The following is a 24,423-nucleotide window of genomic DNA, read 5'->3' on the forward strand; positions in this document are numbered from 1 at the left end:
TGGCTGTGGAGTCTGAGTGCCTGCTCTGGCACTGTTTTTGAGCCTCTCCTCAGAGTTCCCCTAGGTGTGGACCTAATTAATTCCCTGGTCTTTCCCTTCAGGGAGCTTGAGGTCTAATTGGGGGAATGGACGGAGATGAGTGAAAAAATAACAAGCAGAGGAGGCAGCATATAATAAGTAACAGCTCAGGATCTCCGTGGAGAGAGGGTCTCCTGTGGGCTTCCAGGAAGAGGGGGCCTGGAGCTGGGCCTGTCTGCAATCCGTCTTGTTCCTTCCAGGCCCAGGCATTGCATTTGTGGTTTACCCAGAAGCCTTGACCAGGCTGCCCCTCTCTCCGTTCTGGGCCATCATCTTTTTCCTGATGCTCCTCACCCTTGGACTCGACACTATGGTGAGCCCCTTTCCCCCATCCCTGCCCCCGGGGTTCTTTTGATGACCTCTTCTCCCTGGTCCTGCATCCAGCCTGGGGCAGGGGGGTGGGCTTAGCGGTACTTGACCGTTTCCCTGAGTGATGTAGGGATGGTGAGGCACCTGTGCAGGGTCAGGATCCCCTTGTATTTGCGGGAGACTCATGTGGTGGTGCAGAGGAGCCATCCTCTCTCCCTGTATCCCTCTCTCGGTTCTCCGTCAAGTTGTAGCCTGTGTACTTCCTGTGTTGGTGTCCTTTTGCCAAAGCAAATTCTGTGGGGCCAGGTAAGGGAGAATAATGTGAAGTCAATTTTAGGGAAATTGCTGCAGGCTGAGACTACTACAGATCATGCTGACAGGCACTCGGAGTTTAGTAGTCGGGTGCAAAGAGGGCTTTTTCTCAAGTAAAAGATCAGGTGCTGGTAAACCGGAGGAGAGGAATTTACATCTCATGAATGCAAAGTGCAGCTTCCACTGTCTGATGGATGAGCAGGAGTGCGGTCTCTGGGGGCTGGAACACAGTTTCCAGGGCTCACATCCTCCCTGGAGACCCCTGGTTGGCCTCGTGGGTTGGACCCCAGCAAGGCCTGTTAGATCCATTAAGGGAATGCAATCCTAAACCAGTCCTCATGCAAATAGCACTTTCCTGGGTGGGTGGGCAGCACAAAGGGCTTTTTGGAGCCTTCTGGGCTGGGCAGTTTGTCTCAGACGTCCCTTTCCTGGCACCATCCAGTTTGCCACCATTGAGACCATAGTGACCTCCATCTCGGATGAGTTCCCCAAGTACCTGCGTACACACAAGCCGGTCTTTACCCTGGGCTGCTGCGTTTGCTTCTTCATCATGGGCTTCCCAATGATCACTCAGGTAAGCTGCCTGATGGGCACAGGCTTGGGTGTGGGCAGGTGGGAGGCCTGGTGGCTGTCTATCCTTTCACCCTTAGCTCACAGACCTCATGACAGCAGCCAAATGGCTACCATTTCCACGTGGATGGCACCAGTTCATTAGAGATTCCAACCACAGAGGGAAATATGTCACCTTGGCTCTGAGTGATACTTCTAGCATCTTCGTAATTGAGATGTAACCTCCTTGAGCCAATGAGGCAGGTGTGTCCTACTTTAAGAAAATGGAATACATGAAAATCCAAATTTAATGACCAGAGAAATTCCCAGTTGACTACACGTCACACATGAGAGTCTACAGCCACTCGAGTTCCTCCTGGTCCTGAGTGTCTTGGTAAATTGCGTGTCAGCTCACTCAGTATATACATTGCTTTTGCTCTCTCTGTGACCTGAGCAAGGCACCACTTTGGGCCTTAGTTTCTTCATCTGTAAAATGATGGATTGGAATAAGAAGGTCTCTAAGCCTCATCTATTGTGGAGAGACCTAAAGAGCGAGGTGAAGATGCAGGGGGAGGCATGAGGGATGCCCAGCAACACCTAAAGGTCATAAGAAGGCCAGTCAAATGCAGATCTGTGGGTAGAAATGATTATCTGTTGCTTAAAGCAAAAAGGAAGCAATCTGGCTGCGTTCACGTGCCATCTTCAGTTGCAGATCTTTCCCTTTTAAGAGTAAGACGTTAGATTACTTTTCTGTGTGTGTTCTATTGATTGGCTCAGAGTCTCTGGAGGGACTGCTTTGCTAAGACGGCAAGGCCTCCAGCTCACACGCTGGACCAGGTTGAGGTTACTGCTGTGGAGGGGAGGGGAGGTCCTTTGACTCTTGTTTGCCCCAACTGTCCCCGGGATGGAAGGATTGGCTCTTAGGAGTGGGGGGGATCCTAGGTCCAGGCCCACTCATGTTGGTTGTTTCTGTTTCCTCCCAGGGTGGAATTTACATGTTTCAGCTTGTGGACACGTACGCCGCCTCCTACGCCCTCGTCATCATCGCCATATTTGAGCTCGTGGGGATCTCCTATGTGTACGGTAAGGGAACCACCGTGCTGAGGGAGGACTTAGGGTCAGGAAGGCATCCACAACAAGCAGGTTTCCCATATATCATAAGACAAGGAGAGGGTTTAATTGAGCTGTTCAGGAAACATAAGACAGCTGCACCTTTATTTCCAAACTTGCCTCAGGACCACTGTGGTCCAGATTTAATAGAGAAACAAAAGGTGACTGATGGTGAAACTCAGAACTCTCTGTACCAGAAACTCCTAAGACCCTGCCTTTGGGTATGGTCTGTGTGAGAGCAGTTAATGTCTGGGGACAGTGGCCAGGTTAAGGAGGAGGAAGGCCACTCTGCAGGTGTGAAATTACTCCCTGGTCTTGGTAGCTACAGTCCCCATGTAGCTTGAGGGGAGGTGTTGCTCCACAGCTGGTCCCCGAAACTATAGGGAGAAAAGAGACCACCAGGCTCGCAGACCCTTAGGAAACTTTATTGGCATCATGGGAGCCTGTGATGCAAGATCTCAATCCCAGCTTTTCCCAGGAATAAATTTTCATTTCCTCACAGTTTAGTCCTTGCTACCATCACCATAGCAACCTGCATCCCATAATCAGTGGGGCCATTATCAAGAGCAATGGGAATGGTAAGTCAGCAGATGCCGTCTTTGCCCTTGGCGTGGAGGTGTTTGTGCCTGGGGGTCTCACCGGCTGGTCTCCTGGCCCCTTGTCCGCACCGCCAGGCAGCACAGGTGAGCCCTGTCGGATTCAAGGCACTACTGACTTCTTTGTGCCTGGAAGTCTGCTCAGAGCCATCCCTAGACTAAAGCCCCCCTAATATAGATAAGGCCTCCATGGCAAGTACCAGGAAGGTGAAAAATACCAGTTGGGACTGTCTAACTGTTTCAAAACCAAAAAGAGAGAGCAGCCTGCTCTAAGTCAGAAGGAAAGGCAGGACGTCACTGGCAATGCAGGTGTGAGTGAAGGACAAAGGGGAAGAGGGGCAGGTCAGAAGGCTCTGCAGAGCACTGCCTTCCAAGCCGGGGGCCCAGCAGCCTCGCCCTGCCCGCCAGGTATCCTTTGACATGACTTCTTGCTTTTAATGTAATTGTTAAACTCATTAAAATGGAGGGGGTAGGGTGGGAATCAAGATGTAAAAAGGAAACCTCTTGTGCAAAACGTGGGTGCCCCAGATACAGGAAGACACCGCAGTCATCGTTGGGTGTTGGTGGAGGGGAATTTGTCTCAGACTGGAGATCACACCCGCCCTGCAGGGAGAGTTTAGTATCTGGCCAGAGAAGTGGGCAGGCTTGCCATTGTCCTGATGGGATCAGAGGCCAAACTGCCAGCTTCGGGCTGACAAGACAGCCGGCTGCCTGCAGGGATGCTGCGACTGAGACCTGCTGCCCAGGTAGGGTGAGGCTTCAGAGAGCTTTCTCCCTGAGCAGAGGGTGGCAGGAGCCCAGTCAATCTGGTGCTGTGAATCCTCACTTTCGGCGCAGATACCAAGGGCTTTGCCATGGAGAGGCCAGGCGAGGCCTCCGAGGCCCTCCTTCGGAAACTCAGCCCTCGTGGGTCCAGATGTAAGCTGACGTTGCCAGATGGTGTGCGGGTAAAGTCAGGAGAGCACTTCACATGCAGCCCTGCTCAGGTGCAGGGAGTATCTCATGGACTCCTCCGCTATCTGTGTCCTCGCTGCTGACTGTCACAAATGGCACAGTCGCACAGTTCTTGCCTATAAGATAAGGCTGTTCATTGTGGCATCACTAAAAAATAAGCCTTTTACAGTTTCTGTTTCTAAAAGTTAAATAGCTCCCTCCCATATAAATCTGGTGGTAGATTTCTTGGTTCTGAAGGAAAAGATAAATCCTGAGTGCTTCAGCCCCTGGGCTCTGCTAGTTTTCCTGGGGACCACCCAGGAGATCGCCTGGCCTCTGAGAGGGCTGCTGCTGGGCCGGCCTCCAGAACGCGGTGGACTGCGCTCAGCTCAGGCTGAACTTGATTTCCGCAGCGTCAGATGTGGGTGTGAACCTCTGATTTGGACCTGGATGGAATTTTAAGAAGTGAGTCTTAGAAGAAGTATTTGAAGTAAGCTAACGTAACTGTTAGAGAAGAAAGGAGAAGCCTGCACAAATATGTAATTTACACTCCAGAGGACAGCGCCTTCTTTATTGAGATGATGAGGCCCAAAATTAACGCAAGGTTGGTTTTAGGCAGTAGAACAGGAACCCGTGAAGAATGAAAATGAACCTGCCTGATTGAATGTGCTCCTGTTCTGGCCGCAGAATTTAAAAAATAAGGAAGTGAACCGCAGAGGTTTGTTTTCTCCTTGGTTCCAACAATCTCTAGACTCTAGATTCTAGAGTTGTCATTCAAACATTTAAAATACGGTAGGGATAGTTTTCAAGTTTTATCTTTAGACTGAAATAGCTGATTCAAGTTCTCAAGTCAACGTTCCTCAGAGGCCAGTATCTGAGGGATCCGGGTTGAAAATGGGACTCCCTGAGCTTGGTGTAGGAGCAATCCCGCCAGCAGACTTTTACCTACACCGTCCCTTTGCAAAAGGGGTTTGCGTTTTCCTGGGAGCCCACACGGGTGTCTTCCGGCTGGGGGGACCAAGTCGTGGAACTGCCGCCATAAAGACCTCCTGCCTGCTGGCTGCTGGGCTCCACGCTGTGTGTTTCCCCCAATCGCAGTATATTCCATTGTCCTGCTCTCTTTCCCACTTTAATCAGTTACTTGTTTCGCATCCCACCCCTACACTGTCTTGCTCCACGTCCTTGTGAGAGATGTTACAGTCACACCAGGCAGTGGTTTTTACATGATGGAATATGTCATTCTTCCATTCTTGTTGCCCATCCTGCGGGCTGAACTTGTCAAAGTTTAGGACGAAAGAAAACAAACAAAAAACAAAAAAATCTTCCCAGAACTCTATAAATTCAAGCTTAATTTTGTTCATGATCACCCTCCCTGACCTCCATTCCCATGTTCTTGGCTGAACTGTCGCTGTCCCCCTCTCCTTCGGGGTGCGAGGTCCCCCAGCTCCTTTTGCTGGGGCTCAGTAGACGTTAGGAATGAGAGGCGTGCGCCCGTCACTTAACTCACACAGGTAAATGTGAGTAATGAACAGATATTTAGTAAATGCTTACTGTATACCTGTGTGCTGCTAGGAAAGTGGGGAGGGTATGGGTGATTTCCTACATTCATACAACTTGCCACCTAGCTACCAGGAAGAGCGAACGCACTTAACACATGGAGAAGGTCGGTACTAAGCCTTGCTTCCCTGGCCGGGGCACTTGTGCTGCCCAGAGATCAAGGAAGGTCAGAGTAGCCAGGAAAAGCTCAAGAAGGTGACATCTCAGAGATAAAAGACTTAGTCGGTGGTAAGCTGAGTTAATTGCTAACCAAGGTGGGGAAAATCTCAGCCAGCACATAAGGTTTTGGCTCTGAGGGATGGGGCCTTTACATGAAATGTAAGAGAATAATCTGAGGTAGACACAGGACTGGAGACATAATTTGTAGGACCTAGTACAGAATGAAAACGTGGAGCCCCTTGTTAAAAAATTGCTGCGAATTCCAAGATGGTGACAGGAGAACATTAATGCAGGTGCTGTGCCCTTCTGAGTGTGGGGCCCTGCGAGTGCACAGCTTGAGTGCCGGGAGGCCAGCCCTGGCCACACGGGAGAGAGAGCAGCCCCTGGAAGACCATATCGAGACCGAGGGCAGGGGTGTGGTTTACAAGGACAAGAGCCACAAAGCAGTGTAGATGAAAGGGCTTGGTTGATTGAAGCAAGTCCTTGACTTTTGGTTCAGGATTGGTTGGTTATACGGAGCTTGTTGCAGGCAGATTTCTGAGCCCCAGATCTGTTTGTTGAGTCTAGAAAAATAGCCACGAGTTCACCCGTTTTTTTTTCCCTACTGTTTTTCTGCTAATTCGGTGAGAAGCAGTTGCTCAGATTCCTTTTGGAGCCTGACTCTCTTACCCTCCAGGCTCAAGGCCCTGTGGCAGGCAGGTCTCCGTGCACATGCTCCAGGCTCCGTGAACAATTCCCTCATCAAGAGTTAGGCCTTGAAGACGGGAGGGATTTGGGTCAGTGAAAAGGACAGGGTAGGCAGAGGAAGCCATGTAAACGGAGGCCTGAGAGGAAGGAGGCCATTGACTCAGGAAGGGGTGTGGGTGGAGGCTAGGGGGTGAGTCAGGGCGTGGGAGGGCTGTGGCTGGACAGGAGTTGGAGTGGGCAGAGGATGGAGGGACTGGAGAGCCTGGCTCAGGAATGAGCAGGAGGCAGAGGGGTGTCCAGCTGGTGCCCCTGGGCTGCGTCTGCAGGGCCAGCCTGCGAGTTGGCAGAACTGGCAGAGCAATCACAGGATCTGGAGCCTTGTCGGAGGCAGAGGCCAGGTGTCCAGAGAGGCCGAGGAAAGGAGATGACTTTCCAGGGGCCGAGCTGGCTCTCGAACCCAAGTCTTCTCCCTCTCAGTCCTGGGACTGCTCCTCTGCCTCAGACTGCCTCTCACTGAAACCCAGCACCCATCATCTGCCCCTTCCTCCAGCTCTGGGTCCAGCTCTTTGTCCCCTCTGGGGAAGCTTGAACACTTCCACCACCATCCCCCTCCTCCCCTAGGAGGCCATCTGTATGCCTTCCTCGAGTCTAACCTTGAACCCTGGTCAGTTTCACCAGTCAAGCTGCACAGCATCATTTCTTGGGGCTCGTTTAGTGGAGAGGAATAATCTGGCAAGAGGATTGATGCTGATAACAGAAGCTTCTAGAATCTTTTTCTAAGAACTGAGGACAGCTTTCAGTGTCATGTGTGTGTTTGAGGGCCTCCCTGCCTTGACTTCTATTCCTCTAGTTCTCTCCCCTCACTTATGCCAGGAGTGTCTAGTGTCCAGGGGCCGCTCATTTGAAGCTGTTTGATGACACTAAAGGATACACACAAACAAATCCAGAGATGGTCGGGTCACCTGCTTGAGACATGCGGTTCTTGCCTGTGGGCACAGGGAAGCAACCTGGAGCCTCCTTGCATCATGGATTGACCTCTCTGGAAAGACCCTAAGAGCTCATTTGGCCCAGTCCCTCCAGTGAACCAGCAAAGGCTCAGAAAGAGGAATGTCCTCCCTAAGGTCGCGCAGTGAGTTAGAGACAGAATAAGGTTCAACTCCTGAGTCCTAACTCCTGGTCCAGCCCTCTCTCCACTGCACCACATTTGTGGTCGACTCTGAGCAGGGTTACCTTAGAGTAGAGCAGGAGGCTCAGCTGCAACCTGAGCAATTGAGAGTGAGTTGAGAGAAGCTGCCTTTGGCAAATCCCTGACACTGTTCCCAGCATAGGATGCTCTATAGCAAACCCGAGGCTTGGCTGTCCTCCGAGATGGCTGTTGTCAGCGGGGCCCTCCTGAGGGCTGGCTGACGTTCTGGGGCTGGGCTTGGCCTGGAGTGGAAGCAAATGCCGAGAGCTGAGGGCCACAAAAGGTCTCGGGATCCACTGTTTTGGCGGTGGTGGCTAGAGTGGACTTTTTGGGGGTAAACTTTAAAATTGCAGTATAACATCCATACCAGAAAGAGCCCATGTCTTGAGTGTACAGCTCAGATTTTCACCCCGTGTAACCAGCACCCAGGTCAAGACACAGCATTATCGGGGCCATTTTTTTAAGGGGCTGAGATGAGCTCTTCTGTGCCCTGAAGGAGTGCCATGGTCTCTGCTTTCTACCCCAGCAGGAGATCGTCTTCTTGTGTCACATCATCCTCCCCACTCCCACGTAGGGGAGAGCAGGCGTTGAGGAAACAGGACCAGGAAGGAGAGGTCTGGGCCAAGGCGGGGGCAGGGGAGGGGGCGCTGGTCAGGTGAAGGCAGCTGGGACAGGCGATGGCAAAGGGTCAGAGATGGAAGTGAAGGCTGGAAGGGGAGCCCCGAGAGACTCAATTCCCCTGCTTCCCATGCGGCTAGGGGCAGAGGACCCGGAAGTCCAACGGGGCCGTGAGAGCCTGGACGGGAGGAGCAAGAGGCCGCGGTCTCAGGGAAGAAGCCTGAGGACACACGGTCGACTCTTCTCCATGGGAGGAGGCGGAGGGGAAGTGAGAGCTTTCCCTGAAGAGCGCCTCTGCCCGCTTGGCCTGCAGGGGACCGCTTTTCCCATCGATGACCCAGAGGGTGGAGCCATGAGGAGAGTTAAACCGAGACTGCTGGGCCACCCGTCAGAACAGCTGACTGTGAAGGAGCTGGACTGTGGGGACCTCAGGGCCCTTCGGCAGAGCGATCCCCCAGTTCTGAGAAAGCCGTGCCTCTGATGAGCTCAGGGAACAATGCAAGAAACTGCCCATTCTAACACACTCCCCAGTGGCTTTTCCCTTCTGGGAGTGGTTTAAAAACCTCCCCAAACCAAGAGTGTAGGGGATGCTGGTTAAGTGGGCCAGGAGAATAACTGTCTCCTCTGCTTCTCACTCCAGTTAAGTTGACCACAGACCAAGAAGACAGCAATCCTTTGAATTCCAGCAACGTGGGCGAAGGCCACTGGGAATTTACATTGGTTTTCGCCTCCGTTATCATCTCACACAGAGCAAAGATAATTGACTCATGAAAGAGCGTCCTTGGGAGGGCAAGGGACAGAAAACCAACGTAGAGTGACTCTTGCCCTAAATCCCAAGGCTTTCATAATACACTGTGCTCATTGACCGCAGTCTTAATTGGTTTTGCCAGACTTGTTGCTAAGCACATAAGGCCACCTCTGAAAACCGCCACACAGGTGACGAGGCCAGGCTGTCGAGTGCTGAGACCCCGGGCTGGGCTGGATGTCACTGTGGGATGACATTTTTGAACCTCACTGCAGAGAGCATTTAGTATCTATTTAAATGTTCAACTTGCCCTAACCTTCCCGGCAGTGAGTCATTTGTCTGCTGGTTTCCTGCACGATAAGGTCGAGTTGATCCCAGGCTGGCCCATCCCTAGCCTGTGGCGCTTGAGGGAGGGGCTGTAGCCCTGTCCCCTGCCCCCACCCCACCCCTGTCACTGCCCCTCACGCTCCATCTCCCTTTGTGTGTTTGCAGGCTTGCAAAGATTCTGTGAAGATATAGAGATGATGATTGGATTCCAGCCAAACATTTTCTGGAAAGTCTGCTGGGCGTTCGTAACCCCCACCATTTTAACTGTAAGGACTGCATGCTTTATCGTGCGGATGGCACCTTGTGCATATGTGTGGTGCTTTTCGTTTGAACAGGGTGTGTGCCTATATATAAGCCTGGGAAGCTGGTGGGATGGGTGTTAATCTTGTCTTTCAGAAGAGGAAACTGAGGTTCAGAGAGGTGACGTGCCTTGCCTAAAGGTGCTTGGCTGGGACTCAGGCACAGGTGCTTGAATCACCCACATGGAACATTTCCCTGATGTCAGTCCCCTCGTGTACCCGAGAGCAGATAACGGTCACATTTCCCACGTACTAAACACGGTGCAGGCTCTGTTTGAAGTGCTTTCTATGCATCACCTCATCCCTGCCTTGCAGCAGCTCTGTGGGGTGGCAGTAGAATCCTCTCCATTGATGGATGAGGAGACTGCTGCCCAGAGGTCGTGGGACTCCGGCATTTCACACCTAATAATGAGCAGGAGCTGGGGTCCAATAGGCGGTGTGGCTCCAGATCTCCTCTCTTAACTGCTGCTCAATGCGACCTCTCCACAGCCGATGGAGCAGAAGTTAGATGTTCATCGCTTGTTTTTATTGCTTTTGAGGACTATCTTGTCATCCTCTAGTGTGGTGATGACATTTTGAGATCATCGGACATTAACTTCCTTAAAGATCAGGGCCCTTCGTGTGTCAGTAGATCTGCATAGGGGCTTACAGGCACACCCTGTCGCCTTTATTGTGCCTTAGGGTGTGTCTTTGCCTCGATCCGCTCTCTGGGCACAGTGCTTGATGGAGACCTTGCCCTCCCGGCTCCTCCTCCCTGCCTGGGTGGCATCTCCCAAGGCTGCAGGTGGCAGCTGTAGTTCCTGCTCCGCCCAGCAGGTGGCACTAGAAACCAGATTACGACCCTTGTTTCACTACACTCGACCAGCTTCTTCAAAGGAAAACAAGCAGGATGGGAGTTACATTGCACAAATATATACATTTTCCTTTTTTTAAATAATACTGTCACATAGTGAGTTTTAATTAAAACATCGCATTTCTTTCTGAAAGGACAGAAGTTTAGACAGAAAAACCAGACAGAGTTTATCTCCCTCTGCGTTGACACGACATTGTCCTGAGGCCCACGTCTGACTCACATTTTAGACGCTGTAATGTGTTTGCAAAGTCCCACCAGATTTGGGGCACGAGAATTGAAAAGGATTAAGACATATTTTTCAGTCTCTTGGATTCAGGACTGAAATGTGTATGAAGAACTCAGTTTTACCTAATTGGTGGGAAGAAAACGAAACTCTCCTGCCTCTGCTGTTCCCCATCTCTGCTGTTCCGCATCTCTGCTGTTCCCTGCCTCTGCTGTTCCCCGCTGTTCCCCGCCTCTGCTGTTCTCCGTCTCTGCTCTTCCCCGTCTCTTTGTTCCCCGTCTCTGCTGTTCCCCGCCTCTGCTGTTCCCCGCCTCTGCTGTTCCCCACTGTTCCCCGCCTCTGCTGTTCCCCGTCTCTGCTGTTCCCTGTCTCTGCTGTTCCCTGCCTCTGCTGTTCCCCGCCTCTGATCTTCCCCACCTCTGCTGTTCCCCGTCTCTGTTGTTCCCCATCTCTTTGTTCCCCGCCTCTGCTGTTCCCCATCTCTGTTGCTCCCCGTCTCTTTGTTCCCCATCTCTGCTGTTCCCCGCCTCTGCTGTTTCCTGTCTCTGCTGAGCTTCGCCAGGTCCCCGGTTACTACCACTAGGGTGAAATCAAAGTTGGTATCCTTTCAGATTCTACCTGCCTTTCCCTCCTGTCTTGGAAGAGATTAAGCTTCAGGGAATTTTCTTATATTCTGCAGGAATGTCACCTAATAGCAACCAGCACTTCTATTTGTGGAGGTCTGTCACTAGGCAGGCACTACATGAGCTTGTCTCCAAAGCTTCCGGCCACTCTGCTTGGTGGGGATTCTTTCCCCGTTTCACAGTCGCGTGCACTGAGGCCTGGGACGCCACGGAGCTTGCCCGAGGCCGCGGAGCTTGCAGGTGGCAGAGCTAAGAACTGAATGCAGGGCTGTCTAGGCTTTAAGCTCACATTCTAATAAATTTCTAAAAACCCAGTGCTTTCATCTCCAAGTGGAGCTTGGCCAATTTTGGGTTAAAATAATCCTAATCTTTTGTATGAGCAAAATGTCAGGGAAAAGGAATTCTAGGGACTTGCTGTGTTTTTTGAGAAAGTTCCTCAACTGTGCTGTGCTTTACTTGATTTCCATTATAAAACTTAGATCAGAAACTTGCAGAATGGTCCCCCAAAATATCCTCAACCCAATTCCCCTTCTGTGTTTGGGAGCTAGGCCAAGTAGAGGCGGTCCGTTGCATCATCATCGTCACCTGTGAGTCTCTCTGCAGGGCCTTCCTCAGCTGCCATCAGCAAATAGTCAGGGTGGGCCTGACTCAGTGGCTCGATTATCATGTCTCAGGGCCAGGCTCATCTGAGGGCAGAGTTTCATCAAAGCTGACTCGGCAGAAGGAAATTTATGGGAAGAGCAAGTTTGCACAGATAAGTCTGGTATGATGTTTGTGCAGCTTTGTAAAATGGGTAACCAAGGACCGAGCCTAACACTGCCTTTCTGCCGTTTGCCCTTCTGTAAAATGGCTATCTGTAGTATGCGGGAATGAGCTAAGATTATGGGTTTAAATTACTTTGAAATTCCTGAAATAAAATTGATCATTTTTATATGTGCCTTCATGGATTTATAGAGCTATAAATATTCTCCGTGCAATTATTGTGTACGTAGTCAGATCACGTTACTGAATTATGCGCACACATAAGCAGATGTATTGCTATTTATATAGTAAATGAAATGGAGCAACTTACCATAATTACATTAGGCCATACTTCCAATAGACTGGTTCATAAAGCTTATAACTCTAGGGGCAAATGTTTAAAAAGGGGCCTCGAGTAGGTGACTCTTTCCATAGGAGCCTTTTTTCAACAGTTGTCTTCAGGCTCATGTTGCTTCGAATCCATATATTGAATTATTGTTGCAGTGAAATAATCACTTGTCCCCGCAGCCTGGGCTCTGCAGCGATAATGTAGATGCCTTACATTTGTACAGTGCTTCACACTTCTCCAGAACACTTTCATATGTTATCTTTCCTGGCAAAACTCCCTCTAGTCGTTTTGGGGCACTTATTTTAGTGCTTCATATAGAACGAGAGAGGTGGGGAGAGGGGAATGAGTTAACGCGGGTGCATTATTCTAGGCTGATGCTGCCGTAGGCAGAATGAATACCGGCAATAAACCGATTTTCTCAGGGCTGTGACCCCAAAGCCTTGGCTCGGGAAGTTAGACCCCCTGCTCTGTCTTTTTCGGGGCCTCTCTTTTTGGCACCCATGTTCCCTTCCTCCTCTTCACCTGCATTAACCACGTCTTCAAAGTGTTCTCCCGCTGTTGCCAGCCAAAGTGTGCAGCGATAGGAGATAACGGGCAGAAAATAAATCATGAGCTCTCTTAAAATTGGGGGGGATCTCTTGAGTAAACACCAGACTATTGTTCCCGGAAAACTCGTGTTGTATACATGGTGTGAAATAGATCCGTTTTATAGCAGAGAAGCCTGAGCCAGAAAGGTCCCTCGGCTTATTAGCAGCAGAGCGGAGATGAGCCTGCTAGTCTCGGGGTCCCGGCCCGCTGTGGGGTGACGAGGCCCGTTCACCTTGAGTCCGCTGAGCAGGGTCCGTGCCTCCGTTCTCTTGTCCCACAGCTCATTACAGGACCAAGCTTCCGGCTCAGGCCCTGCGTGGGAACCACTCGGGTCTCACTCAGTCAGCTTTAGAGGCAGCTCTTGGATGGGGGCCATTCCCCGTTCAAGGAGAAAGCAAAGTAAATCCAACTCATTTTTTAAAAATTAAAATGAATAAACTTAATGGATTTTTTTCCTTATAACAAAAGCTTGATTATCCATCATACAAAGTACAGATGACACCTTAAAAACACCCACCGTCCCCCTGACCCCCCGTCAGTCACCTTGGTGTGCATCCTTTCGACTTGTCGTCCGAGCCTGTCTGTGTGCGTACGCACGCGTACGCATCGCTCAGTTCCTGTGGGGTGGCAGATGCAGGGTCAGCAGCTAAGTGTGTGTCATCCTCACCTCTTTGAAATTCAGTTTCTTCATTTGGAAAATGGATTAATAATACTTTCTTTTCAGGGTCGTCATGGGTGTCAAATGAGATAATAGATGTGAAAGCATCAAACTCATGGCAGAGGTTCAATACGTGGCTGCAGAATGAATGAATGCTTCCCGTCACCACCCTAACTCGTGTGTTTCTCTTTTCTTCCCAGTTCATCCTCTGCTTCAGCTTTTACCAGTGGGAACCCATGACCTACGGCTCTTACCGCTACCCGAACTGGTCCATGGTGCTTGGATGGCTGATGCTGGCCTGTTCCGTTATCTGGATCCCGATTATGTTTGTGATAAAAATGCATCTAGCCCCTGGCAGATTTATTGAGGTAATTCTATCAGCTCCTTTCATCTGCCATCCTCTCCCAAGAGAGAAGCTCTGAGAGCTGTGTGCACTAAAAAACAAAAGATTTGGTAAAGTTATTCTAGAGGGAGACTCAGAGATTAAGTGATTACAGTTCCTACCGTTTCTACTAACCCCATTTTTATTATGTCTCATTCCTCTAATGGAGGAGCTCAGCCAATCTGCAGGCTGAGCTATTATTATGCTATAGCTCAGTGCAGTGACAGCTCCAGGGAATAAATGATCCGAGTGTCCCCTCTTTCCTGGAGTTTCTTCCCCCTCTCCCCTCAGCCACAGTTTAAATCCCCATGTTTGGTTTTTAAGCACACATCAGATTCCCCCTTTCCTGATGTTCTTTTCTGCCCAAGCCTTCTCCCTCCAAACATCTATTACCATTAAGTTTAAAATCACCACCCCTTCCTGTTTTGCCTGTTAGGGATGGCTTAAGGGTCCAAGCTGATTAAAATATCGCCATCCCTGTAGAACGTAGTGAAAGGTTCAGAGCATGGCCAGCGTGAGGTGATACTTGTCTTTCCTTGTCAGTTAATTCCTTGTTGGACCCATTTCCCATTTCTAATGCAAAAAAATCCCCACCCTCACTCCAGAGTGGATGGGAAGGGGACTGCCACTTGTTGAGCCACCAGTGATGTTAGTCAGACTCAGATGTGCTGGGAATAGATCAGCACTGCCTGTCTTCAAGATCCAGAAGGCTGGCATTTTGGCCCAGACTGGTGCTCCTCAGGGTTTGGCCCAGGGACCAGCAGCACCAGCACCGCCTGGGAGCGCGTTGGAAATGCAAATGATCAGGCTCCAGCTTGACTCTGCTGAACCAGAATCTTGGGGAAGGGGGACCCTGGCGTCTGTAGTTGAGGAAGCTCCCAGGTGGTTCTGATGCGCACTCAAGTCTGAGAGTCATTCGAATAGACGGAGGTGAAGGAACACCTGACAATGGAGGGTGGGGAAGAACAGCTGTGTGGGCTTTCTGGGCCAGTCAGATTGGGAAAAGGAGGAGAGGCCTCCGCGGAGGCTCTGGAGTGGAGAAGCAGGATGGGAACAAAGCAGGTGAGTAAATGTCTACACAAGGGTCCACGGATACTTGTCTTCACCGGACTAGAGATGGAGACAGAGTTGGCAAAGGGAGATGTAGGAGTCTTCTTCCTGAAGCTATACTCTGGTTTCCATCCTCAGGAAATTCCGTCTGTTACCCCCGTGAGGTCAGTTACTGTGCCTCTTGACCCCAGGGACCACTCACTCGTGCCCCAGAGGAACCTCCCACCGACTGACCCTGAGACCTCTTTCCCCCTGCATAGAAGCTGGTGTAGCCTCTGCTGCTTTTGTCTTAGGCCGGAATTCTCTAAACTGATGAGTCGGCTATATAAATATATTATGGTTGATTTGGGACACAAAGGTTGCAAGCTGATGATTAAGGGGAGATTAAACTAACAGCTGTAAGAAACGGCTTCACTTTACTAGGTAATAAACACATAATTGTTCCCCCTTATGTAGTCAGAAATATGTGTTCTTTCCTTTTTCTAGAAAATGTTCCAGTCCAATTATGTTTCCTGTAAAAAGTTCAGTGGAAGGATTAGAGACACTCCCATTATTTTTAGCTTGCCTGCAAGAACCCACTCTTCTGAACCAAGTCAGAAGCATATATTTTTGTTGACAGATAATTAAAATCTTTGCTCACTCTTGGCATTGTATCTTTGGGGTTGGGTTTTTTCCCCCATCCATTTATATACTTTTGGGAAATATGCTAAACAAAATCCAATTATTTTGATGTAACAAACCACTGTTGAGTTTACAGAACAAAAGTAATCGAGCACGTGTCCTTTGCAGACTACGTTTGCCAGTGGAGAGAAGCTTCAGATTCTCTTCATTTGGAGGGGAAAAAAATGTATAATTAAAATCTGGGCCTTTATCCTCTATTAATCTTGTGCAAGGCAAACTCCGAGCAATTGGAATATTGCTCACAGGGTGACATAAATAATTTCAAGTGAACCAAACTAAGTCTCCTCTTTACTGCATCCCTGGCCTAGTCAATTAATGGGGCTGATCTTCCTTAAATGCTTCTCCTGCTGGGGCACCTCTTGGCTCCAGGGGGAGTTGTGGCAAATGTGGTTGCGCACAGTTTGGGTACGGGTGGGTGGCGCCCAGGGGAGGAAGGTGCATGAATTCTGTGACCCTGTGTGTCTTTGGCTTCTTTGCAGAGGCTGAAGTTGGTGTGCTCGCCGCAGCCAGACTGGGGCCCGTTCTTAGCTCAGCACCGTGGGGAGCGTTACAAGAACATGATCGACCCCTTGGGAACCTCTTCCCTGGGACTCAAACTGCCAGTGAAGGATCTGGAGCTGGGCACCCAGTGTTAGTCCGACGGCGTGGGATGGCCCAGACTTGACCCTGTTTTTCCTCTCTGTCTCCCCCTGCTGTTCTCCCCAGTTTCTTCTTTCTCTCCACGTCTCGGTTCACATCCGTGCATGAGGGTGGTTACATAGAAAAGTAGGACTAGTGTCGCATGCTGTAGTGAAGAGCTAGGCAGACCACTTGAAGCACTGTTTGCCTCTGTCCATGGCGTCACTTTCCATAGGGTTGGTCCCCTGAGCACCCACTTGACCCCGAGGAGCGGATTGGCGGGGCGAGTGTTTTCTAGTGAAGTCACCAGGAGGTATGTGTGATTTGGTCAACAGAGGATTGTCCACTGTGTGTTGTCATTGGTGGTGCCAGTGGGGCAGATACAGAATGGCAGAGTTAAAAGACTGGTCGTTTGGATTTATCAGTGTCATAGAGCTGAGCTGAGCGGTGTAGAGACTTCATTCAGGCACAGAAAGTCCAGGACAGGGTACGTTTGGAGGGTCAGCCGTGGTCAGAAATGTTTTAGAGTAAGACGAGGCCGGTGGATTTGGACAGCACCGAGGTGGTTAAGTTCACATTTCCATTCACAACTGGGGGTCTGTTTCCTTCATCTGGACCAACTGTCTCACGTGCACTGGGGACTCGGACACTTTACTCTGCACACTGCGAATCTCAGTGAAGAGGCGGTTCTCTTCCCTGGGTCATCTGTTTTTTTTAATAACCATATTTTTGAGTTCTTTCGGTCGTTCATCCACCTCTGCATGAGAAGCCATCATATAATTTGTGCCTGATTTCCTACGTTTGTAGTAGAGCTCCATTCTCCTTTCTCCGTGACATTTTGCACCATGCTTCAATGTCATGATCCGAGTTTCTTCTCTTCTAAGTGTCTTTCTAGAAGCTGGAGATACCTTGTCTTTCAACCTCTGGGAAAACAAGACTTACCCTGGTTCTGTCTATATATTATATATATAAGACACATGATCTTCAAAGACAGATAACTTCTCAGTTTTTACTCTTAACTTTTCCATTCACAGTAAATGCCAATTGTGGTCACAGAGAAATCAAGGAAATAGAGAATTTAATAGAAAGCAACCATAATAGTCACTGTGCTGGTAGTACATTTTAGGTCACCGTATTTACAGAAATTTCTGGTGAATACAGCTTAGGTAAGTAGCAAGTGAGCCAATTAAGACTATAGCTCATAAGACTACATTTAGCCAATTCAATTTCAAGAGTCCCCAGTTCGCAACACTCATAACCACACTCTAATGAGAGCGACTCGTATGTCTGCAGAGATTGGGGAAGCTGTAACCTTTATTATCTTCTTGTATCCCGAACACGCATATACGAAATTTTTAAAATGTACTCTGTGTTCATGTCATGTAGTGTGTAGTCGTAGTGGTGTTTTCTGTCCTTATAAATATCTTATGAATTGCTGTAGAGATGGTGAGTTTAGACTAGTGTAGTATGGTTTTTTTTCCTTACAGTAATAATATCTAAACCTAAAATTGTTTCCTTTAGGGGAGACCATTTCAATCATTTTCTTATTTGTTTGTCTTCATATTACAGGGTCTCAGGCAAAGTTTTCAGTTCAAATCTTGTATATTGATGTGACATTTTCATCCTGTTCATCAGCAATGAAACTCAACAACAGACCTTGATGTAAAATTTTTTTAAAAAATGACTTCATTTGTTAAAAGAAAAAAAAAATTTCAATTCATTTTACTGAGCTCTCCCTTTTCTAGGGCGATTATCATGATCATTTGCCAACACTGACGTGAACTTCCAGTTTTCCAGACTAGCCTGTGGGAACTTCTAGAAAAGGAAACAAAGATGGGTTTGAACTTTAGGTTTTCATCTCTTGTCTGCCATGCCTGTTTATTCTTCTTCCTCCTTTTCTGCCTATCTCCCAAAGCTAGAACTTACTAGAATCCTGAGCTTCCCCTAGACTTAGCTTTAGGAAGCTGAGCTGTGGCCTCACATGTCCCCGTGTTTCCCATAGTGACCTGTCTGCCATTAACACTGGTTTCCCCAAGAAAGCCATATTGATGAGAAGCCCCCGTTCCTGTAGCAGATTTCATGTACCGGGACCAAAAATTAGCCTCTCTAGTCGATAACTGGTGGAGTGGGAGAGGCAGGGAGAAATAACTTAGGATCGGAAATTATCTGTAGCCTTTCCAACTTGAAGGCTGAAGAAAAGAGCTTAAATCACTTAGCATTCTCTCGTGAGACCGGTATGTTTGTGTCAGGGCCAATGGTTTTGGCGTTCCTTTCTCATCTCTTGGCTAAAACTCGAGTCTGACGCTGGATGCCAACCCAGTTTCTGCTAATTATTGCTGTTGTGATTAAAAGAAGAGGGAAGAAAACCCACGATGCTGCCTGGCTTGTTTTGTACAAACTGAAAGTTAACTTAATTGTGAGAATGGGGACCTCCTCACTAGCTAGTGTGTTTTGCAGTTGGGGGCAGCTACATTTGTATTAATTAGGGTTTGTCCAAGTTAAGACCCAGTAGCTGTCCCCTGAGCAGCTGAGGTGTTTTTCCTTTTCCCTACAATTTCCAAGTTTTATGTAAAATTTGCTTAAAGGTGAAAGGTTCTGAGCTTACCTGGAAACGGTGACCTTGTGAATTTAGTTTTCCCCATTTCTATAGCCACGTTCAACTCTGAGGCTTCCCCGGCAGAGATGTTTAGTGTCTGAGATGGTTTGCACCTTCCCTGCACCTCCCGTAGACTTGGTGGGGATGCGAAGAGCTGAGATGCATGTGACCAAATGGATGTTTCCATGCTATTAAAATGCACAGTCAGTTGGAAGAAAAAAAATGAATGAATAAAAATAAAATGCACAGCATTGTCATAAACTGCTGCTTGAGTGTTCCCCTTCAAACTGAGGAAAAACCGAGCTGCAGAGAAAAGGCTTCCATTGGTTCTCCGTGCAGAAGGTTGGGGTATTTTCTAGTCATGAGATTATTTCCTAACACCAACAAATGCCAGAAACCATTCAGAGAAAAAAAAAGCCATATGTTAAAAATAGTAACCCTTGTAATATCCTTAAAAGAGAAAAAAAAAGTATATTTCTTAACTATTGGTGTTGTGGCTTCTTATGCAAATGTTTGTCTTGCGTATTAGTGACTTTTAGTCTCTTTAGGGCTGTGTGTATGTCATGTACAAATGTGTCCAATGTGGTCTTTTTTTCTTTATATTTATTTATTGCATGAAATCTGTGGTCGATGCAAAATCTCGATGACCTCAACGTCTTTGAAACTTCCAATATGTTTTTAATATGTGAGAAATGTAATCAACTTGTATTTCAGTGAGCGGCACTTTAAAAAGACGTTTAACACGATGACCTTTAAATGGATAAGACTTGGGTTGTCTTTGTGCTGGTGTTGCTTTGGAGTTGAGTTTTCCTTTAATTAAATTCTTATTGTGTTATCTACATGTGCCTCAGTGCTTCCTGACAACCCTCACCTGGCAGCGTAGTTTTCCCATGCCTAAAATTAAGATTTTTCTTTCCTTTTCGTTCCCTTGGCTGTCGGTCATCGTCCTCTTCCCAGAGACTTGCACAGTAACTATTGCTTAGCGTACGCCTGATGGCAAGGTCATGCCCCTGCTGTCGCACCTTGACTTGAGTTTGTGACACGCTTCTTTGAGGCAGATGACTCCAGTGAGGGCATGCTCTGGGGCAGGCTGGCTGGCAGGGAAAAGAGGCCAAGGCCAACGGATGAGCACTTCCTCTGTTTCACACTGCGTGTCATGGAGAAAAGACTGCCAGGCTGGGAGCAAAGGTGTGGCTGATTTAGTCTTGATACTAATTTCTCCACAAAGTGACTCTAAGGTTTGTAAAAGTGAAGCTTCCTATCTTTCCCAGGTTTAGCTTCAACTGTACAGAAAGAAAGTAATATGAACTGTAGTCTCTGCTTGGGTCACCTCCGAGCAGCCTGCAGCCAAAGAGAAAGTGTTTTGCGAGTGGGCATGCATCACCTCTGAGCAGCAAGCAGTGGTTTGATTTGCCTGCCATGCATTAAATACATCTTCAGGTAACCATTTGCCTTATAGGTGTATTTTATTGGTAGGATGATACTTAGTAATTGACTAGAAACTGTTTTGTTTCTCATTTTTTGGCATTTTATTGCACTTTATTATGGACCTATCACGGAATAGGTTTATTCTTAAATTGCGTACTTGGCTAATGTCCTCCATGCAGGCATCTTATGTGGTACTGTTGCCTATGAATAAAGATATGTTCCCTAATCAGGTCCTTATATTTTTTCATTAACTGTACATGACGAAAATATATTGTGTTACAAATGATACATCATATATATCTTATAGAGTGCATATTATATACTGTGCATTATTCATTTAAGAAGTCATTATTCTTGAGGCCCTACCTCAAATTTTGTATTTATGTGTACAAATGCAATTTATTGTATTATATATTTGCCTATTATATACTGATATAAATTAGAATTTATCCTAATAATGTATGAATTCACAAAACCCTAAATAAATGTCAGTGTTTAACACATGATGAGTACAGTACTATGTCTATTACAAACTCATTACCCACGTTCTTTCTTTCTTAACAAATGACCTTCAGTTATTCCTAGGATTGATCTGTTTTACTGGGAGAAACCTGGAACAGCAATGGATAACTGCCCTCCTGGGAAAATGAGAGATTGCGTGGCTGCAGAAATAAATATCAATTAAATTGTTATATTCTTAACCATCAGAATACACTATTGTTTGCTGAATTATTAATTACCCCTTGCAGGGAAGGAGAGGGAGAATCTCAGTGAATCTGAACAGAGGGACTGGGCAAGTTAAATCCTTGGGTATGTTTTAAAGATCTTTTTGTCAGTCTTCAATTGAACTTTATTTCAATCCAGCAACCATTTACACAGCTCCTGTACTGAGTTAGACCCCAGGCAAAACTGAATAAAAAATAAAACAGTCCCAGATTGTAAGGAACTCAGAGCCTAGTAGTAAGACTACCCATATTAAACAAATGTACAAGCAAATCAGTAAGTGCCATTCCTCCCCTTTTAAGTGGGTGGACCCCCGAGGTCTCCTGCCCAGAGATGGGCCTGAGCTCTGGTGTCACGTGTAGAGACTGGCAGCTGGGCTGTCCTGTGTGATCACGTCAATCCAAAAGTTTGACTCTGGCCTCCTCAAATGAACGTAGCACACTCACGCTCAGCCTTCCTCTTCAGCTCGCGTGTTGGCAGGCCACGGGGATGAGCCAGATTAGCTTTAGTGGGAAAAGAGATGCCTTCACAAGCTGATGCTGAAAACCACAGGCCAAGAGCATACTGTCCGTGCTGTGGTAATGAGATTTACACACGCACTTGGGGTTGGCATAACACCGCGTGGCGGCGGGCAGACCGAGCCGCAGACACCAACCTCAGTGCGAGACTTTATCCGGAAAGAGGAGGAGGAGCGTGCCGCGGGATCAGGGCTGGGTGCCGGCTCGTCATCCTTGACCTCCTTCTTGATGTCCCTTGGCTCGGTCGTGTTTGCTTTTAACTTTTTAGTTTGAAAATTCTCAAGCATCCATAAAAGGAAAGAGAATAGAATAATGAACTCCCATGTCCACATCACTCCGGTTCAACGATTAACTCATGTCCAAGTTTATTTCGTTTATCCCTCCCCCCACCCTGAACTGAAACTTTGTTTCTTTGGAGTATTTCAAAGCAGATCCCAGTTCCCACGGAATTTCACTTGAAAACGCTCCCTTGTGTTTTTGTAACCATTTTAAATAGCCTTTCCCTAAATGGGGCGATGACAAGATGTAGGAAGCTTAGAGCTTGCACATCCATAGCAGGACCACTCTTCTCTGGGCTGTCAGAGGAGGGGTACGGGGGTCATCTGGAAGGAGCTTATGTGCTCTCCGCTTTGATAATTCTCCTGGCTTCCTCTGTCCAATCTCTCAGCTCGTTTTAGTCAGCGTGGCGACTGTTCCTCCCCCTGGACTTTGGGCTATTTTCTTAGCAAGCTTCCTACTGCTGATGCGATTATCCTCTGCTCTTGTTCGTGCTTCCTTCTTTCTTCTCCCCAGATGTCTCTCCCAGAGCCAGAGATTCAGAATCTCACAGTTGCCCAGAAGTCCAAGGTCATCTATTCCAGCATCTCTGAGACACAAATTCTTCTACAACAGTCTGTTTTGTGGGAACTGGATTTACAAAGAGATGCATGTGGGCTGAGTAGTTGCTATCTGAACGATTCACCCTAGGAGCCCTTTACAAAAGGAAACTCCTCCAGTGCCTTTAAAATAGCTCAGCTTTACAAAAATTGGATTTACTTCTCTGATTTACACATTCCACTGTGTAAAACAGAGACCACGTGTGGTTTGGGCCACCCCTTCCTTGCCCTGTAGTATAATCTAATTTTATGAGAATTTTGATATTGCAAGTCGTTTAACCCAGAACCATTCCTTTTTCCAGGAAACTGCTCCAGACACTTGTAGGATTAGAAGAAAATAATGACTGGAATATAGTGTGGATCCACATGGAAAGAGAATCGCATTTTCACCATTCATTGATCCATTCACTCATTTATTTATTTTTATGCTATGCTGAGAGTCTTAATTATTTATGTGCATCCAGTACCTAATAGTTTGTGACATAGTAGATCCTCAAATAAATGCATTTTTTAATTGAATGAGCAAATATTGAGTGTTGGCTGTGTACCAGCAACAGAGGTCAGTGTTATAATATGCAAGAAAAACATGAGCAAGACTAGGTCTCTCTCTCCAGGTTACACAGAGTGAGTGGAGCTTCAAGACAGGTGCACACATTGCCATAACGCACAGTGGAAAGTACCAAGTGCCACAAAACGATTTAGGACAAGAACATTTTGACGGGATGCAGAGGAAGAGATTCCTTCTGGCTGAGAGCATTAAGCAGGACTTCAAGAGATAGGGACATGGGGAGGATTTTGACCATGAAGAGGGTATTGGGATGAGCTTTCCAGGTGGATGAATACAAGTAAGTGATGGCATGGGGGTAAGACAGACAGACCATTTCAAGAAAGAGTATGGAAGAAATTGGACAGTATATTATATGCTTGTGGGAAGTGAGAACTAAGGCTGAAAATGTAGTTTAGGACTTGACAGTCAAGTGCCTTCAATGACAAGATAAAGAGTTCAGATGTGATCTGATGGTACAAGGGGAACCAGGGAAGGTTATTGAATAGTGGAGAGAGACTTCCTGGCAGAGGCAGCTATGATGCTGGAGACAAAGCACTGTCTTGGGTTTGAGTGCTAGTTCTTTTCCTTATTAATGCAGTCTCCGTTTTGTCATTTGTAAAACTGGAACAATTATACCTATCTCACATGGTTGCTATGAGGATTCAATTAAAATTCACACATGAAAATTTAATACTGCAGATAGATGTTGGGTATTTACTGTTAGAGTCAGATCTGTGCATTTGGAATATTGACCTGGTCGCAGCACCAAGGATGCATTGGAGAGGGGAGAGACTTGAGGCAAAAACACTGGCTTGATTGTGCAATAAACCAGCCTTTTCAAAACGTTAGATGTGAACTCCAAGACACCAGGTCAGAAATCTAGAAATATAGGTCCTGTAGCAGGTAATCTCTTTCCTGACACATGTGACTGGGGCCACCAGGGGTCATATATAAAAATTTGAGCAGTCAGCATGGAGATGACACCAGCTAATAGGAGCAGACCCAGCAGTGAGGCTGGAACATGGTCCTGGAGACTCTGGCCCTGCCAGGGGCTGCTGTGTTAGTTTCTGGCTCTTGGTATGGTGTCGGAGTCCAGGGGAAGTGCTAGGGCAGGTGGGGCCTTGGGGTGGGGCTCAGGGGTCTCAGGACAGCCTGGATATTTTTATCCCATTACTTGGTTTCTCCTGCCTTCTCCTCTCACTCTGGAAGCTGAGGCTGAGGGATTCTGTGGTTATTTGTGAGGGATGCTCATTTGTAGGATTTGCCTCCAGACTGTTTGCCATCTCCATCCTGTGCTGGTGTTGGGGAGAGATGCACAGAGAGAGCTTTGGGCTCCACCTTCTAAGGTTTCATGAATCTGATGTTTCTTGGCTAAGGGCTTTGATATAGACCATATTAAAAAAAAATCACTCTGCCCCACCTGCTCAAAAGTGGAGAGCATTGCCTAGCGCAGGCCCATGACAATCTAGACGTGCAGTCCCTCTCTTTTCTTGCCTTCTTGCAAG

At 47.8% G+C, this 24,423-nt stretch overlaps 1 protein-coding gene across 1 annotated transcript in view; it reads left to right on the forward strand.

Annotated features, from left to right (window-relative positions):
* The window catches only part of SLC6A5 (solute carrier family 6 member 5), a 51,156-nt gene extending 34,594 nt beyond the window's left edge, over positions 1 to 16,562 (forward strand). Inside the window, exons 11-16 of the mRNA XM_058546311.1 lie at positions 279 to 391; positions 1,142 to 1,273; positions 2,232 to 2,331; positions 9,332 to 9,432; positions 13,701 to 13,868; positions 16,093 to 16,562. Of these exons, the coding sequence (XP_058402294.1) occupies positions 279 to 391; positions 1,142 to 1,273; positions 2,232 to 2,331; positions 9,332 to 9,432; positions 13,701 to 13,868; positions 16,093 to 16,248 (770 nt within the window). The 3' untranslated portion in view covers positions 16,249 to 16,562. The remainder of the gene's footprint in view (positions 1 to 278; positions 392 to 1,141; positions 1,274 to 2,231; positions 2,332 to 9,331; positions 9,433 to 13,700; positions 13,869 to 16,092) is intronic.
* The last annotated feature ends 7,861 nt before the right edge of the window (positions 16,563 to 24,423 follow it).

The sequence above is a fragment of the Diceros bicornis genome, chromosome 7, assembly GCF_020826845.1.
Source record: "Diceros bicornis minor isolate mBicDic1 chromosome 7, mDicBic1.mat.cur, whole genome shotgun sequence".
Lineage (NCBI taxonomy): Eukaryota > Metazoa > Chordata > Mammalia > Perissodactyla > Rhinocerotidae > Diceros > Diceros bicornis.